The sequence below is a fragment of the Rhea americana genome, unplaced genomic scaffold (genome assembly GCF_003343005.1).
Source record: "Rhea americana isolate MKP2758 unplaced genomic scaffold, rheAme1 scaffold_451, whole genome shotgun sequence".
NCBI lineage: Eukaryota > Metazoa > Chordata > Aves > Rheiformes > Rheidae > Rhea > Rhea americana.
Window position 1 is genome coordinate 83,059 of NW_028186592.1, and position 24,630 is coordinate 107,688.

The 24,630-nt window shown below is 41.3% G+C and overlaps 1 protein-coding gene across 2 annotated transcripts; it reads right to left on the reverse strand.

The window, feature by feature from the left end:
• Window positions 1–1,174: 1,174 nt before the first annotated feature.
• CHMP4B (charged multivesicular body protein 4B) lies at window positions 1,175–24,624 on the reverse strand. 2 transcript variants are annotated; one of them, XM_085316123.1, is made up of 5 exons: window positions 24,374–24,624; window positions 4,768–4,945; window positions 3,871–3,985; window positions 3,339–3,465; window positions 1,175–1,974 (listed from the first exon to the last, which is right to left on the reverse strand). In XM_085316123.1, the coding sequence occupies exons 1-5, from the start codon at window positions 24,567–24,569 to the stop codon at window positions 1,907–1,909; spliced, it is 684 nt and encodes a 227-aa protein (XP_085172249.1). In that variant the 5' UTR covers window positions 24,570–24,624; the 3' UTR covers window positions 1,175–1,906. The 2 variants fall into 2 exon arrangements, with proteins under 2 accessions (XP_085172249.1, XP_085172248.1); XM_085316122.1 differs by having other exon boundaries at window positions 1,175–1,977.
• Between the last annotated feature and the right edge of the window lie 6 nt (window positions 24,625–24,630).

Genomic DNA, 24,630 nt, shown 5'->3' on the forward strand with positions numbered 1-24,630 from the left:
GTCGGTATCATATATACACCTGAGAGAGCAACAACACCTTTCTTCTCTACTGAGGGAAAAAAAAGGGTTAATCACAAACTGAAAAGATCCAGATCCCATTTTTTTCCTCAGCTCCTTTAGCAAGCAAGAGGAGATCTGCAGGAAAAAGCTGGTGCAGCTGCCCCCAATGAGGGCAACTTAATTGATAACAGTTTCCTGTCAGGAGCTACATTGCCTTTCCTGGGAAAAGGGGAACCATGGGCACTGAGTACACAGCTACAGAAAGACAGCTCATAGCTAAATGCTTCTTTCTGCCCTACATCTTGGTGTTCTTTACAAAAAAGTTTGGCCCACAGAATGAGTTTGGGCAAAACAGAGAGTGTTTAACAATTCTAGCTATTTACTGATACTACACAACACACTAAGGCATGCAGCGACACAATGCAGAAAGAGGGTGATTAATCTTCAGACATCCTAATAAACTGTAGAATCTCTTACTCAAAAAGAAAAAGAGCAGACTATARGAGATTGTCCTAGCTGTCTGGACAAGAGTAAACAGGAATCATGACATTCACTTCTTATTATTGCATTTTCTTCTTGCTGTGCAAACTACGTTCTTTCTTTAGTTAAGGCAACTGGCTAAAAGAACTGGAAAGAAAACACAACCCAGGAAACAGCTGTGTTGCCAGGTAATGCCTCTGTCACTCACAGTTTGAGCTTCTGCATCAGGATCTTCAAAAAGCAGTAACAATGTCACGGGACCTTTGTCTTTTTTTTCCTTTTTCAGCTAAACCTGAACATTTCTCGAGACACTTCACTGCATCCAACATGCTATAGAAGTAGAAGATTGTTAATAAGGTACAGGTACACATCATATCATTTCTATGACAAAATATAAAACCAAGGGTCTCAGCTCTCTCCTTAAACCTGTTGCTTCTGCTGTTAACTCTGACTCCTCCTTACTGTGGATTTTGACACGGTGGCCCAGAATATTACTACACTAAACACCCCTAATTGGAGCCCTCTAGCAATTTTACTCAGCTAAGGCTGTAGTTTTAAATAACTAATCTACAGTCACACAGCCAAAGATGATTAGCATTAAAGAGTCAATGTCATTTATGTAAAAAGAGACCAAACTCTAAGTTACAAAGTCAGATTCCTTGAACATCCCAGAATTGACAACAGTAGCAAAGGATGAAAATTAATCAAGATATTTAATACAGTGCAATCCATAGTAGTTTCTTAATTAAAATAATTGTGTGCATGTATCTGAGTGGGTTATCAATTATCACAAACAGCAATAAACATTGTAGTGCTATGTAGAAAAATGTACAGCTGARATTTAAATCTTCCCTACTTCCAAAACAGCATTTGTCCATTGCAAATCATTATCACCAATTAAAATGGGAATAGTGACTACATTGTTGCAGTGACAAACACAAGGCTGGCCACACATCAGTCGAGGGATATAAATATAAATTGCAAAGAACTAAAAACCTAAAGCATCTAAACACATTAAAAAAACAATGGCTTATGATTTTTCTTTTTTTTTATGCTTTACGAGACTTCTAGACACACTTCACCTGACTTAAAATTACAGACTTTTTCAGTTTATTTCAATTCAATATGGCCCAAATTTTAGAAGATGAAGATCCAACAGTGGCATTAGCATAGTCCAAAAGCTGAATGTTCAATTTTACGAATACCTTTTTACAGAAATTCAACTGCTTAAACTGCAGGCAATTTGCCCTGCTCCCCTTCGTTTTCTTTGTGCAGCCCATGTTATGCAGAAACAGCAATGCAACTCCCACTGCTTTGGGTTAAAATTAAAGATAAAGACATTTTGCTTTTACTTTCTCCTCAACACAACACATTTGCACCCAGAATAGGCAACCAAAGTCTCTTTTTCAGCCAGCTACTGCTGTAGTTACATGGTTCCTGCCCAAGCTTCCAGCTCTTTCATGTCATCATCCTCTTCCTCTTCTTTCTTCTTACCTGCTAAGTAATAAAAAAGCAATGAATTAGGAGTGGGAACCTTGACAGAATCCTGCAGTTTCTTGATTCTTTGGAGGACAAAAGCCTCTGTGCAACTCATCCAACTATTGACCACAGCATCAAATGCCATTAGAGAAAAAAAAAAAACACAGATCTTTTTCAATTGAAGTAAAAGGTGCCCTCTGAAAAGGCCAGCATGGACTAAACTTTCTGACATTTACCACTTCAAATGAAAAAAGAAAATAGCTTACATGGGACAAATGCAAATGGTTATGTAGGTTTCCATGTGTACATCAGCAACGTCTATCATTCTTCCAYAATCAGCAAGCCTCAATGTAGAAAACTGAGTTTTTGGCTTCTGAATTCCTCAGAGGACATACTTTCTCAGAGGGAGGTCTCAAGTCTCCAGTTCTACAATCTCTCTCTCTCTAACAAAATTAAATTACTACATCACACAGTACTCATTTAGTGCACTTTGAAGTCTAGCTATGTTCAGAATATGTTCAGGGAGACCTTCAACTTTATCAGTTCTAACTCTTCAAGTTATGAAGAGATAACTGGCATGAGCTAACTAGCACTAGGTATGTGCTATTCCCCTTCTCTTGCCATGCTCACTAATAATTTGCTAGAGGTGAATATTAGGCAGCAGTCTACATATGCGACTGTGCTATCATTTTTGGTTCTTACCAGGGGCAGCAAATGCTGCTATTTTTCATAACAAGACAAATTCAGTTTCTGGAAGTGAAAAGCATTAGCTCAGCAAGAAGATTTCAACTCAGAAATGGCTGCAATAATCTGGGGAAAAAATATCCAAAAASTAGTCATAATTTTCAGGCAGTGTTTTTACTTTTGATGACAGCCAGGTCAGTTCCTCCCAAAAGCCATAAAAGCAGAGATCAGATGTAACAAATAAATAAATAAAATACAGAAAGCACGGTATCTGGCTATTTGAACCACCCTGAGACTAGTYCTAACAGTTAATTTTCACTCCATTCCCTTCCTTTTACCTCGTTGGTCTATTTTTCAAGAATACTTCCCTGTTGGGTCAGTACAACCAGCAGAATGCTCCCTCTCGCTTCCTTTTTCCACAGCTCCAGCTCTATCTGGAGCCTCATCCATGCTGTAGATATACTGGAAGTGCTAGAATACACAACAAGTGTTCCTGTATGCTAGCTATTAATTTTCATGGATATAATGAAAAGTGGGTTACCTCCACAGAGAGACAGATATACCTTATCATTCCCAAAACTACTCCATGTGAAATGTTTGTGTTGCCTACAGCTAGGACCCTCAAACCTGCAAAGCTAGCAGTTAAATAAATGTACTTGCTAACAAACCAAGATGTTTTTGGTAAAGGTACATACCCGGCTTTGATGGTATTGATATTGAGGGCACATTTGGTAGTGGTACTGTCTCAGGACCACTTATTTCCAGCAAGTTTTTGTCTAATTCTTCTTGCTCTAGTTCCTCTAGTTCAGCCATCAGTTCATCCTAGTTTTATAAAGAAAAAAAAATAAAATTTCTAGATCATATTTATTATCAAGCAGATTTAGACAGTCATGTTATTGCAGAAAATATCTTCAAGTCATAGGTTCAGAGCAAACTGAGAAGATGGGTCTGAATCTTCATCAGAATTCCTTTACGTGCTCTTTCGTTGGGAGTGGAGGAGGAAGTAGCGAAGAGGAGGAGAAAAAAATTAAATCCAAACATTCTCTAATTAAGCTATCTAGATCATTCTTAGCAGTAAGTCAAGGCAACAGCTGCTGTGCTCACAGGCACAAGCAGCAACTAACAAGTTCTAGATGAGATTTTATATCCTATTACTATACCTAGACACATGCAACTTCCAGATCTTAAGAAGGATTTTATTTAAACAGAAGAACATTCAAATCATACCTCATCAAATTCTTCCCCAAATCCTACAGGCTTTGAGATGGCTGTTGAAATTTCATCTGCCAGCTCTTGCTGTTCTGCAATGTCCTGCATTAATTCATCTACTTTATCAATATCCCTGTAAAACAAAGGAAAGGTTTCAGTGCAATCAAGCACCTCTCCAATCTGGCACTTAAGATTGCMTTTTCTGGTTTTGTAACAATGCCGCATAGTGGCATCAAATATACTTGGAATGCAAGTCTGAGTTTAATACCCTGTGGTGACAGCAAAATTAAGCATATCTGTCTACATACATATATACATAGACACACAYACTATATACTAAAAGCTTAACTCACAGCAGTCATATGCCAAGACTTTACATAAAGAGGTTTTGTTTTGTATTAACTGCATTAATCATAATTTGCTCTATTCCCTGATTGAGCATTATTATATTGCTTCTAAAATACTTGCTTTTGGAGTAAGTGCAACATTCCCATAACGTAGTTTATCTTTAATTACTGCTACATAAACAAACTACTGCAGAGCTCTACTGCATAGGAAAAGAAAAAAAGCACAAGTCTCCCTTTGAAGCTTAAAATTCTTGATGGCAATTGGTGCAACTAGTACGCACTCCCATTTGCTTCAAACTTCACTGTTGGTCTCTTCTGTTGGACAGTATTTACGACTAGCAGCTTCATGCCACATGAAATGTTGCCAAACTGGGAAAGTGTTGGTACTTCACATTTTGGTCAATAATATATCTAGCGGTTTAGTCACATTTAAATTCTAGTCTTTTAAAATACAGTTTTGCTACTYTAGCTGTATCTTTGGTTATAGAACACCTAGCATTCAGCAGATCAAATGAACCACAAACTAAAGAGAAGGTCATACATGACGATGCAGACGAGAATGACTTACATGTTGTCATGAGCAGCTTTCATGGCTTTTGCYGCAAAACCCATATTCTTAAGCACTTCAGTGTTAGTGTTGGCATTTTCAAGGGCTTCTCTCTGAAACTCAATTGTTGATAACGTGCCATCTATTTGTGCAAGCTGCTTCTCGTACCTCTTCTTGCGCTTTAGAGCCTGAAGAGCAGCTGGACAAAGAGTTAAAAAAAAAAGTTAGAATTTGTCAGATTTATGCCTGAAATAGCCATTTGAATTTTGTACCAAGTGCCACTTCATACAGAACAATGTTTCATGTGTTCTAATTTTTGTCACCTACTCTTCACCCTAAATTAAGTAATTCTAACCATTGTGCTTGCCTCCTTAAACAAGACTAAGTTTGTTAAAATGCCTTTTGTCCATGCCCTGCCACAGGAAGGATGCAAGCCAAAAAAAAAAATTACTCAAGGATTGGTAGTGCAGTCGCTCACAGCACACCACAAACCAGAGACTGTACAAACCAGAGACTGTGCTACAGCCAACAGCAGGCTTCAATGCATAAGCTGATCAATATAAAAACCATCTTTGTTTCCAACCCCCCAACACATCAGAGCGCAGTTAGTGGCATAATGACTGTCAGACAAGGTTTCAATGCTGCTGCAGGGTCCCTGCCAGCCAGTTAACCTTCTGTGCAGCTGCTGTGAGGAAAAAACAACTCAAAYACAAGCAAGACAGGGTTTTTTAACCTTCACTTCTTAACACTGTGAAGTACATAAAAAATATTTATATGTTAATACAAATGTGTACATATAAACGTTTACTACATTAATTATATTCTACTCCTACTAGGAGGTCTCTAGCTATAGAGATGAGAAGAGAGATGCTGTTACTCAAATTGGTTTAAGCACCTCAAGCTTGACCAGCAACTTACTGCTCGCAAACACTTGTACGATGTCTGCTTATGGTAAGCAACCCAAACTGTCCCAGTACGCCTTTGCACAGCAAGAGGATCTAGAGGAGCTCACGCATGACAACACCAACTCCGAGGTCTACGCCATGGAAGATGGCMGGAGGAGGACTGGTCCAGCTCGTTGCCCAGCTAGGTTTCTCCAGCTCCTCCTGCAACGCTCTGTTCCACCCACCAGACAGGCACGTATTGAACTGGTACGGAAGTCGACAGCTAGCTTGTCCCCAGACATAGTGCCAGGTAAGAGATTCAGCTGGTTGCAAGTTCGTCCCAGAAAGGCAGGCAGTGAATATTAACTAGGTTTACATGTAATCTTGCCTGTAAGCGCTGTACATTTYGGTAGGAGCTGCAATGCCAGCAAGACCTACCAAGCACTGAGCAGAGGCAGCTGAAACACAAAGGCCAATATACCAAGAAGCAAAATGTGTGACTGTAACTACAGTTTTAAATATCATTACGGTAAACCTGAATGACGGAATCAACTGCTGCTACCCAACCAAACATGGTCCCTYCCTCCACCAATGTGTGCTTCTAGCCAGTGGCAGACAGTCTAAGGTCGCTAAGCACAACTCAGCTTCTCCAAGGTAAGACACACTGAATGAAACAGCTTCCCTCCGTGGCATTTCTCCCCTCTCAGGTACAAACCAACTCRCTCTCCACTATGTGACAGACTTAGTCATTTATTATCTACTTTAAAAACTTGTTGTCATATCAGCCTCGGTCTCAACTTCTGAGCTCAGCCACACACACGCTTCATTTCTTCAATGCTCTAACCCTTGCAAGGCTCCTAACAGGAAACAGTCAACATGACACAGCTGTTGCAGTAATAGGCATGTATGGCATGAACATGTATTCTGCTACAAACCAGCATCCTGGACCTCCCAACAGACCAGTCACACGTGCACCAAGAATGATGACAAATAAAGGCTTCAAATCCTGGTACAAAACCTTTAAGATATTATCTCAAATCTTTGCTTCCCCTTGTCTGCTAATGATTCCACACCACACTTTTACTTCAATTTTGGAGCAGAACAGGGGAGAGGCAATCTTGACAGAAGACAGCTTTCCTTATCTCCTCTACTAGAGGAGTGACAACTTTGTGACAYGCTGAGTATGTTCCTGCAACACAGGCAAACTGGCTTGTCTCCTAAAAGTGGATTAAGCCTGCAGGCGCCTCATGTATTGTCAGATGCCATCTTGAACAGCTTGACAGTCCTTCAAGATAACGTCCTGGCATCCAGAAGTCTTTCTTACTCCTTTAGTTCCAAAGCTGGTTATGAATACACTACATTTCATTACTTTACAATTATTCTRATGTATTAGAGAATAAAAATTGTGAAGATACAGCTAAGTTTACCAAACAGTTTCAAAGTACCACAGGCTGATCTAATAGATGTGATCAAAACCACAAGCAAGCCGAACGACTCAAAAYGAGTCCAATCAGGGACTTTCACTCCAGTGACTATTAAGTCCCCCCACTTCTCTGAAGCTGATCCAACACCATTCATCCAACATCGAATGCTTTTCATTGCACCCACATGTGAGCCAGCCGAGGGTTTTGTATAACACAAAGGCTGATGTTTGCTCTGCAGAATCAAGCACAACAAATATTATCAGATGCATTCCAGCTTCATGCCAGCTCACCAAGTGATGAGCAATACATTACTGGTATTTAGTCCATTTAATATCCCATTAATTGTTTAATTTAGGCTAYACCAAGTTATCTTATTTAGAAAAATGAGACTGGTAACAGGCTGTGCTTACACAGGGACAGATGCTAGAAAGAACCAAGCACTGTTCATTGAGAATTTTGTGCATTACGGAGAATTGTTGGCAAGACCCAAGATTTTATAACCATTATAAAAACTCAGGTAAAGTACTGTAATTTACAAACAGTTTCCCCACACAGCTTTCTCTGAGAATAGTCACAATTTATCTACATTTCATGATTACGTACTTTTGAAACAAACTGCTGAGGCATCAGAATATTGCAAGTATGAATGTAAATAAACTTGTGATCAGGAAATGTTTATCGGAACCATTGGGTAATCCTACCCCTCCCTTATTCAGGCATGCAAGTTCTACGTATGAGCATTGCACTTACCAGCCTTCACTTCCTTGACTGGGTTTTATAATTCCTTTCCTTGGTTAACTTCTGACTTGTATATGAGGCTCCTGCTTATGAACACCTCTGGGATGTGTCTGAAAAACGGGCCGACGGACGAGTTCTCCCCAGTATCAGGTGAAAAATAGGCTCATTCCAGATCCCATACAACCCTGCTTCCCTCAGATCAAGGCCTCTTCTGGTTTTACATAAACATGGCAGGCAACCTTCTAGCTTGCAAAACTAAGCAGGGATCTGCCCAGGAGAGCGCAAAGACAGCACGCGTCTCCCACGCGGGCGCAGGCTGCAGCACTGCTAACTCCCGAACTAGCGGCCGAACGTCCGCAAATTCCTGCTGGTCTCTCAGGCAAAGCACTGACTGCACTCAAATCCGCTAAGACAGGAAGCCGGACACAACCACAGTCCAGGGGATAGGAATAAAGATGCTAATTTTAAATGCTTGCCTTAGTTCAAGTGAAAACATGGAATAGTTTTCTGATATTTTCTAGACACATTCCCAACTTCTRCGGGCCAGAAGTGGCCAAGGAAGGCAGTCATGCTTCTCTCTCCTCCTCCTAAAAAGGCCAATGCAAGGACAAAGTCTCCCATGGCCACCTGCATCCACATACACCTACTCCAGGGATTAAGTGGAAATGCCTGTATGTTTAAGCATAGAAGGAATATACACAGACACAGTACGTAGCCCTAAAAAAAAAAAAAATAAATGCAGAACCATGCATTCAGCTTCTGTGCCTGGACAGTTCAGGATAAATATTTAATGCAGGCCAATTAACATCCAAGCCATAGATGAGCTTCTGCAGTGAAGAAAATCTTAAAGAGACTGCAGCTTCTTGCAGCTAAAAGCAAAGCTGAAAGCAAAATACCTTGTAGAACAAGATACTTGGTGTCTCAAATCAGATGATCGCAACTTCCTGGATTTTTTTCAGCTGTTTCCTTACTTAACTATCTTGGATTTTTTTTTTTTAATGTAAAGTTCTTATTTGTAACTAGAAGATTTTGTTAAACTGAAAAGATTTTAAAAAAAAGTTAATTGAAGTCATTCACATTCATTTCCCCGTATCTTCCCCCCACAGAAAGGAATGTGCATTTCACACTCAGAAACGTCCCTTTTTGCAGTTGCCAGCAGAGTCCTTTCACCAGTGCGGGAGGACACCCAAGTCAGAACGCAAAGGCAGTTCGGAGAACGCGCCTTCGACGAGACTGCTGTGCTCCAGCGCCGATCCTTCTGCCTAGCACCCGTGTCAGCCACTAAATTTACTGAATAATCACTTCACTGCATCTCATATTATAAAAAGTAAGCAAGGTTAAAAAGTGTTTTATTTTAATAACATCARAAAAATCACATTTATAAGACCGTTAAGTCGGTTTTGCAGCTCTCAGGCCGGATTTCTCGGTATTCCTAGAAAGGCAGGCGGCATCGCTACCCGCAGCTCGTAGCTCACAGGGGACTGAGCTCGGGCACGTTCGAGGCCAGGAACTGGAGCCCCTCGGACCTCCGCGCCTGGCCCGCAGAGCCGACAAAAACAGGCAAACGCAGGGATCTCTACTCTCCTCTTTAAGGGTGGATTTCTGAAAACTGATAAGCGCCTCTGTTGCTTTTTTCCTGCAAAGCAGTCTCTGCTAGCTGCATAAACGCACGCTGAAATCTTACGCACTACCACAGCAACAGTAGTATTTCATCTGCTGTGAAGCCAAAGCTATAAATACTTAATCTGAAAGGACTCATTAGCTCTTTTTCTCCACAAAATCCTTTGCTGATATTTGAAATGAGTACAGAAGGCAAAAAAAAAAAAAAAAAAGAAAAGAAAAGAAAAAAGACAGACAGACAAGGGGCTACGAATACGTCCTCCAGCGTCACGTTATTTCACACACATGAAAGATGTGCATTTGAAGTCAGCGTAACGCAGCTCGGCTCTGCTCCGCAGGGAGACCGCTAGCGCATCAGGCGCCCGCGGAGGAGGCAGCCTTCGGGATCCGCACCTCCAATCACGCCTTCGCAGCTTCCCGGAGAGCCGTTACAGCAGCAGGCAATGTCAGCTATATCCAGCTTTAATTGCTGGGAAAGTGCTTAAGCAGGCGCTGTAACCATATATTAGGTTTCGAGCATTTGATTCTCCAACTTAGACAGACACACTTCACTCACAACCCAGGACCTGTTGCTAGAGAAATACATTTTTCTATGAAGAGCTTAAATTTTCCAACATTGTGACCACCGGCCCAGACAGCTTTTTCTGTGAAATACCTGATATTCATAGGCTCTAAACAAATATGAACTGATGCTCATTTTCATCACTATTCCCATCAYGTTGTGTGCTATGTGTTACTTTTGCAAATACCTGCGTTGGGCAGAATAAAACTCCAAAGGACCCTGATTATTACTTAGACCTTGATTATTACTTACTTAAGCACAGTTGGTAAATTCAGTGCATGCTAGGCCATAAATAAAAGGCAAGGTGTAGCCTTCCCAGAACCACTTTGCGTCATTTTACTCTTGGAAATGAAGAAAGTAGCCCGGAGCTGCGGTGCCTTTGCGTAAAAAGCCCGCGAGCTGCTCTGCCACACGCAGGAGCAGCCCAGGAACCAGCACCGCACACACAACGCCACATCTTCGATCGGTGATTGCTGAACATACGGCGTTATCGCAGAAACGGCCCTCCTCCTGCAAGAAAAAACGTACCAAAACAGGTGCCTAGGCAACACGGGAAATTTCTGTTCCCAAAAGCATCCTTGCCCTGGGGACCAGTTATCTTACTCTTGAATTGCCCCTAAGATAATCTCCCAAATTAATCAAATCCAAAGATGGCAAAAGGTACTTGATCATTACCTGAAAAGTTGGTTTTCACAAGATGATACCAAACAACCCACCAGTAAACACTTATTTTAGACAACTCTTAGAACCCATCCTGATATTAATCTTAACAGGGGCAGCATGTGCTTAGGTTGTAACTGCAATATGCATGGCAATTTGCATGCAGTTTAAAATATCCTCTAAACCATAACAACAGATAACAGAACTTAGCTGCACCATATTTGAATTTTAGTAACACTTTTAACTCTGTAAAGTAGCAGATTACACAGATAATTATGCACTAGGGAAAAGCACTTGTATTGTCCTTTAATTTAATTATAAATAAATATATTTAAACTAACTGGATGACTCTCATCATCCATTAAGAGATGATGARCAGACTCAAAACGATCTTTTCCATGTGATGTTTTCATCTATCTACTACCTTTATTAGCAGCTAAAATAATCAGACATTGGACCCAATTTTCATTCAAACATTTCACCACAGAGCCCTGATCAGTTAAAATTGATAATCTATAGCCTTTTCTCCACCAGCAGAGCAAAATAAAAGGACTTAGTGTTAATGAGAAACAGCTTCTAATCTTTAAAGTTTCTTTTCACACAGAAATACTCAAAGATTTAAGCTTCCAGAGAGGGAAGACAAGACCTGAAAAACGGCAGCCGAGTCAAAACAGTCAGATCTCAAATGCATGCTTTAATAACTTAAATGCAAAAAAGTATAAGTAAATTTAAGAAGAATTTTACAGCCTTTTTAAAAAGAAAAGCTTTTTAATATATTTGAAAAACTTTCCTGTTTTTTGTTTTTAAATCTTCAAAACAATACTAACTTGTTTAAAATTTCCCGATTTTTAGAATTTCTGTGATAGCCCCATCCAGAAATTTCAGAAGTTTTGCACTTACCGCTTGACCATGGTGTATAAGAAGCCACCTAGGATCCTGTTATTATGCCTAACACAACAGCACRAAGTGCTCCAACACAACTGATAAGCAAGTAGGAACTTGCATTAAGGTTTCCAGCCACTACTCTTTCTGATTAATGAACACTTGCAAGTAAAAAAGGTCGTCATTTCACCATACTATGCAAGTCAGGACTTGCAGTCTGAAAAGATACCCACCCAATAAACTTAATGTCACTATATTCTCAAACAAAGAAAAAAAAAAAGCCATCTGTAAGAATGCAATTTCATGTAATTTTTAAAGTATTTCAGCCTGTAAATGAACAAGTTAGTTATTATTAACAGAGCTGCTGTAAGGCTGATTTTCCTTGTAATATTTACAGCAGTTTTGTACTAAAATAATGTTCACTGCAATCAGAAATAAGCAGAATAAAAATAACTTTACTAGATAATGCTGCTTTCAGAGAGAAAAGTTAACTAGGAATGTCTCAGTGATTTCACTAAAAACCAACAGCCCTACTGCAAGCAAGTATTGCATATATGCGTGCAGGACAAGTAGCCTTAATGGGATATTTAAGTACACAGCAATTTCACCAGATTAATGCTTTAAAATATCGTTAGAAGAGAAGTACAGGTTAGAGGAAAAAAAAAAAGGCAAGGAAGAACAAGACTCCTTTTTCTATATACTTACAACTCCAGTTTTGCTAGGAAAAAATACTTATTTCAACTTGAAAAAGAACAGGATGAGTTGCTTCGAAGAGTACTAGAAAAAAATTGGAATAAAATTCAGGAGTCACACTGAATGCAGAAACATGCACTTCTACAGTGGGCCACACATTCATGAGCCATCAGCGAGGATGAAATTGCCAGGCTTCAAAATGCGTTCACGTGCTACTTATCCATCTCCTATCTTTGCTATTGGGTGTTACGGTGGGGGGGGGGGGATCAGTAAGAAGCACATCCAATACTTAAAATAGAAAAACATTTCAACCAGCAGAGAATCAGAAGTTAATAGCTCTGATTAGCAAAAATTGAGAAAAAAAATCCAACCCCACACCCAGTTTTTAAGTTCTCTCTAACAATTAAAAGAGGAAATGGCAGAAGTAGATACACTGCCGAAAAGGGAATCGGCTGTATCCATCCGGGATGGAAAAGTTCCCCACCAGCCTCAAAGATAACGTATATCAATTGCCAGCCACGCCAAAATAAACAGCGCAAGATAGCAGCAGAGGAGCTTTGCAAATGAGTCTCTCGGCCCTCTAGCAGAAAGCCAAGACGCTAGAGATGACTGAGGTAATCAGCCTGCTACCAGGTAAACMGTCTTGCACGATACACTGCGTATCCACCTGTAATTTGGTGAACAGAAGGATGCATCATTATTTTTTTCTGCTTCTGACAGAGCAATTCTCTTTTCCTGACATTTACCTAGGCAGAAAATTTAATCAGCAGCAGCATCCTTGCTCTCTTTGAAATGAGATAAATAAGAGGCAGCACTAGGAGTAAGAAGCAATTTGCTGCCTTGCCAGCAGTACAGTCATAGCGGCTTAATCTTAGGCAGGGACTGTGAATCTCTCATAATCTATTGAGAATTAGCAAACAGCCTACAATAAACTTCCTGAGAAGCGAGAGGGTACTTCAAAGCAATTCACAAAATAACCTCCAAGCACATAAAGTAGTAGATATAAATCCAATAGTGAGAAATCCTACAACAGACAGTTTTGCCTAACTGCTTTTCATATTCCCCTCGGGTAAATGTACTTCCACAGGGATGTGATAGCTCACCCTGTTAGTTAACTGCTAGAAAACTGTTAGTTAGATGCAAAACATTCATGCTGGTTCAAACCTGACCCAGAATAGAGGTAGCCAGGCAACGTTAGCTTGCCACTACAGATCTGCAGTGCATATCTAGGAACGATACCTCTAGGTGCTTGGAAGATGCAGGAGCTGGTAACTCTCGACTCTGTCAACAACCCTAAGGGTCAGATAGACCCGTTTCACGGTACCGGGGGAAACRGGCAAGCGTTCCGGGTACAACAGCTAGAGAGTACCCTCATCTTGCACACTTCTGCCTGAGCATCGTTGTTTTGATGAGACCCTAGTACCAGCTCTGGAAATACTTCCTGCCCTTCACCAGCTCCAGAAGAACCTGACGGAGGATATGCATCTTAGCCAGACTTCTCTGGATATAAAGCCTTTCAGAGAAAATAACAACGTGCAGGCTTTGTACAAGGCGCTGACTGTAAAGGAAGAAATAAAGTATGGCTGCTACATAAATGACTACCTGGCTAGCCGTTATTTAAATACCCGGGCACATCGAGCCGAGGCAACCGCAAAGCGAGAAGTGCCAGAGGTTCAGGAGCAAACCAGTTACACCCTGGAGTGTAAGTAGCTGTGAGACACAGAGGTACTGAAGAACTACCAGCAACAGCACGGTTAGACTCAGTTCGCATGAACTCCCAGGCTAACAGTGCAAAGCAGCATTACTGCTTTTCCGCTGAAGATCACTCACTGAGAATTAAGATTATATACAAACTTAAAAGTCACTTTATGCAGAATGCCTGCAGGCATTACCAGGTCTGTCCCCCGAATGCCAGGGCCTAAGGTCTCTAACAGACCTCCAAGGCAGCAGTTTGCAAGAAACGGCAGCAGCCTCCCATGCCTTTTTTGGAGGGAGATGCTGCGATTTTTTAGCAGGAAATTGTGAGTGGTGTGTAGTCTTCAGTTCTCCATTTAACTTTCCATGGCTTTCTCCTAAAGCATCCAATAAAGCTTCCAAATTCTCTCTTTAAAGACAGGCAACTAATTCCAGCTCTGAGCTTAAGCGACTGATTAAAGCTTTTTCAATAAATAGTCTAAACTCAGGCAGGAAATAAAAGGTTTCTACCCTATGCGCATTTAAAACCGCAAGATTACAACTTCCTCTTGAGCAAAGTAGTGCAAGATTATTTAGTCTATTGTGCAAAAGATTAAACTAAACAATAAGGATTCCTGATTTACAGATCGAAAACACACAAGGAAGCAAACACAAAGTGCCTTTCTGCACAGCAGCAATCGAAGCTTTGACGCATGGGCGGAAGGAGCGCTACCAAGACGAGCGGTAGCCATCAGCTTCACGCAGCTACTGACTGCGGCACGGCCCGGGGCCCCCTTCAATCGTCAGCTCAACTCTTACGCCAGCAGCTGCACTCTCCGYACTCTGACGCCAGCTCAACAGGTCCTACGCCTTATAGCTGCGATAGAAGACAGCCGTGTTTGAATCGCAGTGCACTTCCTTATTACAAATGAGTCACAAGTAAGTTATTCTCATATGGAGTGCATGAAGCATGTTTCTGAAGGTCAGAAGTCATGATCACGGAGCTATTTATTCCTGACACAGTGACTAATTCTTTCAGGCTGAAATTTTAYAGACCAAAACCTATTGCATTTGTGGGTCTAGAACCAGCAAGCTGAATCGCTTTTTCCTGTGCCTTGTCCCTCTCTAGGCAATAGATGCCAGTACTCCAGTGYGAAAGGGAGATTCTTCACCATTGGAAGTTAATTCTTGTACCTGTCAAACAGGTAATTCAGGACAATTCCGAAYTAATTTGGGGATAGTTTTGTCCAGAAAACAGGATAAACAAGTCAAGTACCATAAGGTCTGAAGCCCAAATGAGAAAACCAGGAAAGAACTCAATTACGGAGAAGGAGCCGACAAGTTTCTTCTGAGCTAACCTGTTTGGAGGAGCTAAAGTGAGCCTAAAAAAACCTAYTGGATTAACCAAGATAACGTAGGCCTAATGCTTCAAAGTATTGTATCTGATCCATTAGCTGGAAGCAAAGCATATATTGTATTATCTCAGTTTTCAATATTTTACTTCTTGTGGTCCTGCATGTTACCAGATGATGGTAGTGAGTTGTAAGGTATGTCCGAAAATTGACTTGAAAAWAWTTAWTTTTTTTCTTTTAAAATGAAGACAAGATATTTTCCTCAGATTTCTTGGGTRTATAGTTCYCCCTTACACTTTTAAACTTTYATTGTTTAAAATCTGTACCTTATTTATACATAATCATAATAGAGAATTATTCAAAATTCAACAAATACGGAAGCTTCTAGGATGAAAAAGTTGCATTCCATAGAAGATGCTCTTGGATTCTCACATCCTGCAATTACTCTCTGCAGGCTTCCATCTTTTATTTTGTGACTGTTGAAGATACTTTGTTAAAGTGAAGTCTAACAAAAAAAATGTAATCTTCCCCTGAATCTCTCTGCCAGAAATACGTCAGGGAGAGGCTCAACTTYACAAGAACAGAAGTGTATCTTCTTAAAATCTCATGAAAAGCCCATCTAATCTGCTACAAAAAAGGAAAAAAAAATCCCTGTGTTTAGCAATAACTGTGATTAACTCACAAAACACAGAAGATCCTACTCTTAAGTGAGACACTCATCTTAAATGCATCTAGAAGAATTTGACGCCCGTTCTTCCTGTGGAACGAAGCAAGTGACTGAGAGGTAATTTGTCCAAAGCWGGAAAATGTGTGATTATTATTATTATAGTGTTGCCAAGCCCAAGGTTTTTATTGAAATTGTCATAATATTTAGATTATCTCTTACTATTCCATCTGGTAAAGTTATGTTATTTTGAGAGCTGAAAACTAAAACTTTTTCATGAGAGCTCAGATTCTAACACTAATACACTATTGACTATGGGGGGGGAGATTGAAAACACAAGCCTTTAGATGGCCTAAAATTATAACCACCTCTGTGCTGTCACCAGGAAGTAAACATGGCACATTTAACCCTGAATAAGCACCTGCCAAGGCTTGCAGAGCCACATACAACCTGGGCGCCGGGCAACACTTAACATATCACCACATTAGTGAAACTGCTCTGTTGCCAACACAGTAGATCACAGCCTCACCAGAGAGGACTCCAAAAAGATGGKTTTTGTCACAAAAGATAAGCAGTTGCAAGTCCATGCATGCACTGAGTAACCTGACAGCAGACGTCCAAGCCAGTTCAGAACACAACTACATGGCCAAATTCACAAATGGTCACTTCCAGATTAATCCTGAGGATTTTTTGCTAGTGGGATGGTGACCATGTCACCTAGCATCTTGGTTTACCTGGTGCCTAATTCAACTCTTGAATACACCAGACCTGCTGGATGATTGAAGGCCAGAAACCTGTTAATCTTGTATTCTGTTCTGAAGAAATTGCTGTCGAGGAAGTAGCTGTAGTGGAAGATACCTTGCTATCACCCCAGATAGGATCCTGCAGCCTGAAACACCACAGTCCAGCATGGACTGTCAGTTTACCTGATATTCCCATTGATCTTTTTCCCCCTGTGTAAGAGAGAAGGAGCTGGTGCAGCAGATCAGACTGCAGGAGCACAGATTAATGCAAAATCTTGAAAATGGGAAGGCAGCATCCATGAAAGTCTGTACCAACCTCAGATCTCACTGCACATAAGGATTAACACGCTTGTGCCAGTCCATGCAGAGATGACTGTCCTGGTTATATGGACAACACCAATTTCCACAGTTCACTGCCAGTCAGTTCAGAGTTAGGAAGACAACAGCTGCCTGTGTAATCAGGTTATATTTAATTAGTACCTATAAAACAGATTCTTGGCAAGGCTTAATTTAAGCAGTGAACCAGCAGGAAGCCATAGCAGATTCTTCCCAGCTGGATTTTCAACTACAAGGACATTATGGACAGAACTATTACTGCCTTTAGTTAAGTCAGGCATGGAGCATCACCAACAGGCAACTTGGGCTGTTCTCTGCTCCCACTAGCAGGAGGTCACAGTGGCCATTTCACTTTCCTCAACACTAGCCATCCTAGGAAGGTCCACTGTGCTCCCAGGTTCCTTAACTGCAACCCAGATACACTCACTCAAGCAGACCTGCCTGCATCTGCCAACTTCTACAGCAACTACAACATCACTTCTACTCAAAGATCCTGCATACCTATAAAGCCACACTCAACCACAACAAACACCAGCAGGACTACCTCCTTATCATCTGCTATATGCTGGTGCGTTTGGTTGTCTAAGGAAACAGTAAATGTCTAYCAACATCTGGTGTGAAGCTTATTAACATTTTTCCAACTGCAGCCTTTCCATTTCAGCCACTTTGATTSAAGAGTTGCATTTTGCCAGACACCTGACTGCAGACTTCATGGACAGCAAGCTCAAGCACAGAAGCTGCTCCAATTTTCAGTTTTGTGAAGTTATCAATTTTAAGTGGTGTGGATAAACAACAAGACTTGATGCAACACCTGCCTTGTCCCTTCTCTACTTTAYATTAATCTCCTGCTCAACAATGAGGCATAGTCATGTCCTTCACCTTCAGGCCTGGAAACCCTGAGATCCCTCAGGTAAAGCAGTGACCGCATTCACTTCCAAGCCCCATACATTTCCAAGCATTATGGGAGAACCCCATGGTGATCTATCTGCTCAGCAGTTATAGGTTACGTCACTAAGCATATCCTCCCAACAGGGAACTGCTACACAGCCTGGCCTTCCCCCATCATCCCAAGAGGAGAAACCGGGATCCTGCTGCATGGCCCTGATGATGCCGCACTATGAGCACATTGTTTTTATTGGAAYCAAGTCAGAACAAGGTCAGTGTCTTCTGTTCTAATGCAAAGCCCAATGTAAGTGTTGGCAACAGAAAGGCTCCCACCTCCCAGCCAGCATTTCAACTGCGCTAAAGCACAGAGCCTGTGCTTCTGGAGGAGAAGGAAGTACCTGAAGATGGCCACGCCAGTGGCCAAAGAGCAAAAGGGTCTGACAAAAAAAGGCGTGGAGGATAGAAGCGGGAAAGCCAACAACATTCTGATCTAGACAAATTATATAAGTCAGCACAATTTGAAACAACCTGGAAAAGTTTTCTAAAGACACTTGAATAAGTAAAGGAGGATCAAATCAGACTAGCAATTTGCATTATCTGCAAACTACAGCTTTGAACTAGAACATGAAAACTTTAAGCCTGCTTCAATAACTAGGGCTGGAGCTTAACAAGATACCAAACAAAACTGGTACTGGATGAACGCTAAATTGCAAACTGCAAGTAATTCAGCACCTCCTTCACCAGCATCTCAAATCATATTTGTGATAGAATGAAAACCTCAAAAAAAGGCTAAAACAAAAATACCCTCAGAACTCATGTCTACAACTTAGACAATGKAGACTTCATTGTACCAAATCTCTTGGCTTTTCAAGGCTTTTTGTAACAGAGGTATCATGCACTAGGTTCTGAATTCACATGCTACAAGACAAAGTTAGGGCCCTCCATACTGAATCGGCTCACCAGTAACAGCAGTAGTTTTCGTGAATCAGACTATCATGCTTTTTGTTAAAAACTAACATCTAATATGTTTGGAGAAAAAAACTAGTAAAGTCAGTGGCTGCAAACATGCCATGTTTCCTTTCAACAGAATTTGGCAGAGAAAAGGAATAGAGGAATGATGTAACATATCAGATACGGTTATCAAAATGCAGAATCTGGCAGAAGTATGCTTCTTTTGTTTTTATTGGTGCTGCTGCTAGAAGTTCTTTAAAAAGTATTTGTGCACCCCCAATCTCTTCCATCAAATTGTCCAATAATATACCAATCTGTCTCAAAAAGGCTCTCTTGAGCAGAGGCAGGGCAGAGTTGTGCACTGAAAGTTTACTCATTTTTAAACACTTACTTAAAAACAGTACTTATCACACCACTCCAAAGCCAGATGTTTAACGCTCTTCTGCTCAATCTCTGGAGGTGGCAAGGAACTCAGGTCAGCATTGCCTTCACTGCTTTTATACTGAAACAGCGTTTCACAGTTAAAGCACCTGGAACTCAAGATGCATTTTAAATTAGACTCTGACTTAATACACAGAAAAGGCAAACTTAGGTATTACAAAAAGGACRAGGCATCTGATATAGAAACCCTGTTTCCTCTACACCTCAGTATCTTACCAATTCATGAAAACAAAACCAGGCTTGTGTTATTTGATTTTGGGAACTAGAGATCTTTTTTCTTGTCTAGTAGGACCTTATAAACATGTTTGCAAGTAATGCACTAATGCCTAAAGGACCACACCCAGGTGGTCGCAGGTCATTTGAGTCCCTGTCTATATCCAGACCTGAGGTTGCAGTTTCCCTTTCCTTGAATTCCAGATTGTTCCAACATTTTTAACTGCTGAAGCTTCTAATTTAAGAAAATGTCCACATCATCTTGCAGGCATGCTTCCTTTTTTTAAAATACAGACAAGCTGGCCCCCTTGTTAAGGGGTCTCAAGTCACCCTCAGATTTTATCATGATAGGTCTAAGTTGATCAAGCAGAAAGAGGCAGAATCACCCTCCTCCTTCCAACCACATGCCCATCCCGCTCTTGTGTCAGCTCTAGCACTTAGGTGCCAAAAAGACTTAAAAAAAAAAAAAAAATGTTTTCGATTGGATTGGCAAGCTGATCCATCTCACACACTGCCCACACAAATGCTAATGCTGATGCAAGGGAAATGGGAGGAACAAGACACTACCCTTTCCGGCAATCATGCAGTCTGAGACCAGCTGAAGCCAATTTCATAACCACACCAATACGGAACAGTTTTCTATTTTAGCCAGTTTAAATATGCTGCTACTGAGAGGGACAGTTGTGTCTCCTCCCAAGTGTCAGATATAGTGACCACCAGCAACAGGCAAATTGATTAAGCAGACCAATGTGACATTAAAAAGAAAAGTAGGTGGATGGTAAGTAAGAGTTAAATTTCCATCAGATAAGCCGGTTGAACTGACTTACCTACAGCTGCACTGTGATCTATTACAAGCCAGAGATGGACATAAAAACCATGCCTTTTGGCTTTGGCTTATACCAAAGGCTTCTTATGTTTTTTCCTGGGGGATGGGGGAGTGTGCTTTCCAGCAGAATCCTGAACTACACAGCAGGAATCAAGCAGTGGTTTTATATCCATTTTGAACTCAGCTGCCAATGGTGAAAAAAATAGCGTTGTATTTATTTACAGTGAAGGAGAACCTTTGACATCAGAGAAGAAAAACACAAGCTAACCAAAATTAGAGTTGACAGAAAATCCATAAAATGCCACTTTCCTGCTATAGCCTGAATATATCTACTAGCACATTAGCTCGATGCTTCTTGTTCATTCCAGTGTACACAGACCTAGTGTTCATTGACTAAAAGGTAAAATCTAGTGACAGTCAGGAACTTAACTACATTGAGTTATTCTGTATTTAAACACTAAAGTGGACTACTTAGAGAAATGGCACCCTAGAACAGCAYCAATTTTCTCTCTCCACTGCAGCCTTTGCATTAAGGTACAGCCTGAGCTTGGGGTTGCCTCCTGAAAATATAATGCAAAAGCATTCTGGAAGTCTTGTACCCAAAGTAGTTAGACAGAGGTCAAGAAATTGCAGTGTTAGTTTTCCAGCAGCTTAGCTCTGAGAACTAGCTGACTGTGGGATCAGATGATGGAGCAGTGGTGATTAAGATCAGCCTGAACCAGCCTGAAAGCAAACGCCAGTACCTCACAGATCTTGGCAAGATCTAGTCGATTAGATTTGTTTCATGAAGGTTGAGTGTCCGATAAATTATCCCATAGCTCATGTAACAACACCATATACACAAACTGCAAAGGAATAAAAGGATGCAGGAACTGGGTACTATTTCCAAACCATCGAACTCACAGCTGCCCATTTCTTCTGTTAAAGGAAATTTACTTTCAGGATAGATAAAAAAATCTAGCAAGATCCTGGCTGCTTACTGATCCCAAACACACTAAACTACTGCTACTTCCATTAAGGATACTGAGAGCAGCAAGTCTTTTATTCATGAGCAAGCTACAGCAAAAGTGTTGAAGAGAGTTTCTTGAGAAACAAAGATAAACACACACCTCACAYTGTTTTCAGAAGAACATAGCCTAAACATTTACATCCGAGATAACACAAAATAAAACAAGACACAAACATACTCAAAGTTCTTTCCCGAAGAAGGAATTTTAACTGGCATGTTTGCCTTTTTTAGGCATCTAAAGATGATCACTCTTCTCAGCAGTTATCCATTCCACAGACAAAAAAAACGTGCATGTTAAAGCCATAACTTCAAGTCTTTCTAATACAATACTGTAGCAGCACAAACATCTTTGCATCAACCTAACTCCTGGAGATTCTTGCCTTCTGCCTTCCCCAGGGAGGGAGAGGGCTCTGATACTGTGAATTAACGAGAAGAACTTGTAGAGTGAAAGCAAAGAAGTTACTGTTTGTTAAAATATCAATGCTCAAGTCTCTCCAGAAGGCACTATAAACATAAAAATGCCACGTCTGCCCAGCTGGAAGAGAACAGAAAGCCTATGAAAAAAAGGCACTTAAATAAAAGTTGAGAGCATCTCACGCCAAGAAACAAAGCAGACTAAGGATTTTTATACCAGTTAGTTACTTAACTTTAGAATTCATTGAGAAACAGTGTGGTATACAGCCTAGATATTTTAAATGCAGATTACGAAAATATATACATATATATATAAAATAAGCTTGGGATATACACACAAAATAAAATAAAAAACAAACACACAGGAAGACTATAATAAGCTTCTATGCTGTCTTTAGACTCCAGAAGTGCTGAAGAAATTATTCAATGAGCCTTTAGAAACTCTGCTCACTTGGCATCCGAACAATTGAGCAGTGTGTTGGAGACCAGAGASTGTTTCTTTTTGTTACTCTGAGTGTGCAAGACGTATCTTTCCTCTAAGGAAGTATCAGTCCACATTTTTCAAGCTGCCTTAATTTTTCGGTTCATTTACTTGCTCCAATAGCACAGACATATACGTTCTACTGCCTGCTTTACCGTAGCAGTTTTATATTAAAATCAGTGAGACTGTCCAAACAAGCATTACATATATGCACCATTCATAATATACTTCTCTCTAAATAGTACGGACATACAAAAAACCCTACAATAAAATCCAGAAGTCTTGGCCAAGTATAAAAGTTAAAGAACTTTTATATTTTTGAGGAATAATCCAATACTTAAAAACGTAAAACATCCCTCCTAAGTTTTTTTTTTTTTTTTTTTGCATAAAACACTTAAATTACACGCAAGCATTTCCATTAGACAAGACAGACTTCCACATACAAAACATTTTTATTTTCACTTAAATTACTGATTGTAGTAACCGCATCAAAATCACATATCTCTGGATTATAAAACAGCCTAAAGTCAGAGAGGGAAAAATTCTAGCAATTATGTGTGGAGGGGAAAACAAATAAATTTGCTACAGCTCAGCTGATGAATGACAACTTGAACCCAAAACAAACAAACAGCCCCTTAGTCTGTCCTGTGGAGAACTCACTTCCCAGCAAGCTGTCAGATAACCAGCTCCCTTGCCCAGCAGCCCAATAATAAAGCTGGCCTCTTGGTTTTCAGAAGTCCTCTGGGAAAAAAAAAACAATTTTGCTTTCTGCCAGAAAACTATCCCTAATCCTTCTCCTTTTCACAATTCCTTAATTACTYACAAAAATTCCTGTCTTTCTGGGAGAGCTCAACTAGTCTGACCCAGAATCCCTCTACAGAACAGGCAGGTTTTTCTCCTTCCTTCACCTGAGAAGAAATTTAATCCCGCCAGTACCGCAAGTGCTTCAGTCTATGCCGAAGGGGAGACACACGCAGAAGGGTATGAAGGGAGATGACATTATAGTGGAGCTAGATAAAAAAAAMCTGGAGAACAAGCAGCACTGGGAGTAAAAGATGTTTCAGGGAAATCAAACAGTGCCAATGAAAGACAGGATGCCAAAACTGAAGTAGAACAGGAAGGCTAGAAATACACATATTTCAGTTCTCCTTTTAAGCTTGTTACAGAATTAGGCCAAAAGCTTGCGCAAGAAACTCATTTAAAGCATTACAGTAAGTTACAACTGGATTTATAAACTCGTTCAGTTAAATAGATGTGACTATTCAGAAAGAAGACTCGTGCAATCAGGCTCTCTGAGATCCTTCAGAAAAAAAACACAGCAAGTTAGCCCTCTTTTGCGTCTTTGTTGTATAAAAATCCCACAGGAATTCACAAACTTGCCTCATTTGCACTATTATTCAAATACAACCCAGATGAGAAGCCTTGATACAGCACACTGTCTTGAAGTTTCAAAGGCAGCTTAAAAACTTGATTGAAATAACAAAATGAAGAAGAAACCAAGAAAAAACTGTTTTTATGGCCTAACAGTGACCCACACGGCAAGGACTGACTTACAGTGGTGTGCAAGCTCTAAGTACCTCCCGTGTGCTGAAAGACCTGCTTTACTCCGCCACTGCCGTCCCGCAGCGCGGAAAGGGGCAACGACAGCCCCGAAATCCAAGCGGGCTTTCCTGAAGACGCCACGTTTCGTAGCTGTTGCAAAACGAGCAAGAAGCGTATCACAACACTGAAGTGCATCTGCTGACAACCCACTTCTTATCTTCAGGATGACAGAAGAAAGATTTATAGCAGGCATCGCTTGCAATCCCGTAGCTAAAGCTTCGATAAACGCCAATGCCTAATAACGACTGTTCCTAAACCGGGATTTCAGAACTCTCCAAGARCAATCGAAAGGATTTTACCCAAATCCTCAATTTAGGCAGTCTTCTAGTAAAGACTTTTATTTTAAAAAGAAAAGAAAAAGTAGTAATAATAGTAAAAAAGGCGGGGTAAACCAGCAAGAGCTCACCACGCCGACACGCCACGGCGGGGGGGGGGGGTTGGTCTCCCGCAGCGCCGCCCGGAGCGGCCGCGCAGCGCCCAGGCGGGGGCACCGCGGCGCGGCCGCCCCGGGAGGGCGGCGCTGCCCCGGCCCGGGCCCCGCCGCCCCCTCCCGCTCCCCCCCGCGGCGCTCACCGCGCTTGTTCTTGGTGCCGTGCTTGCGGGCGGCCGCCAGCTCCTGCTCGATCTTCTTCTCCAGGAACTCCTGCTTCTTGCTGAGCATCTCCTCGGTGTCGCGGAGCCGCTGGATCGCCTCCTGCGGCGACGGGCCCTTGCCGGCACCCTTCCCGCCGGCGCCCGTCCCGAACAGCTTCCCCAGCAGCCCCGACATGGCTGCGCCGCGGAGGCCGCGCAGGCCGCGCGGCGAGGCGAGGCGGAGGCCGCGGCGGGCA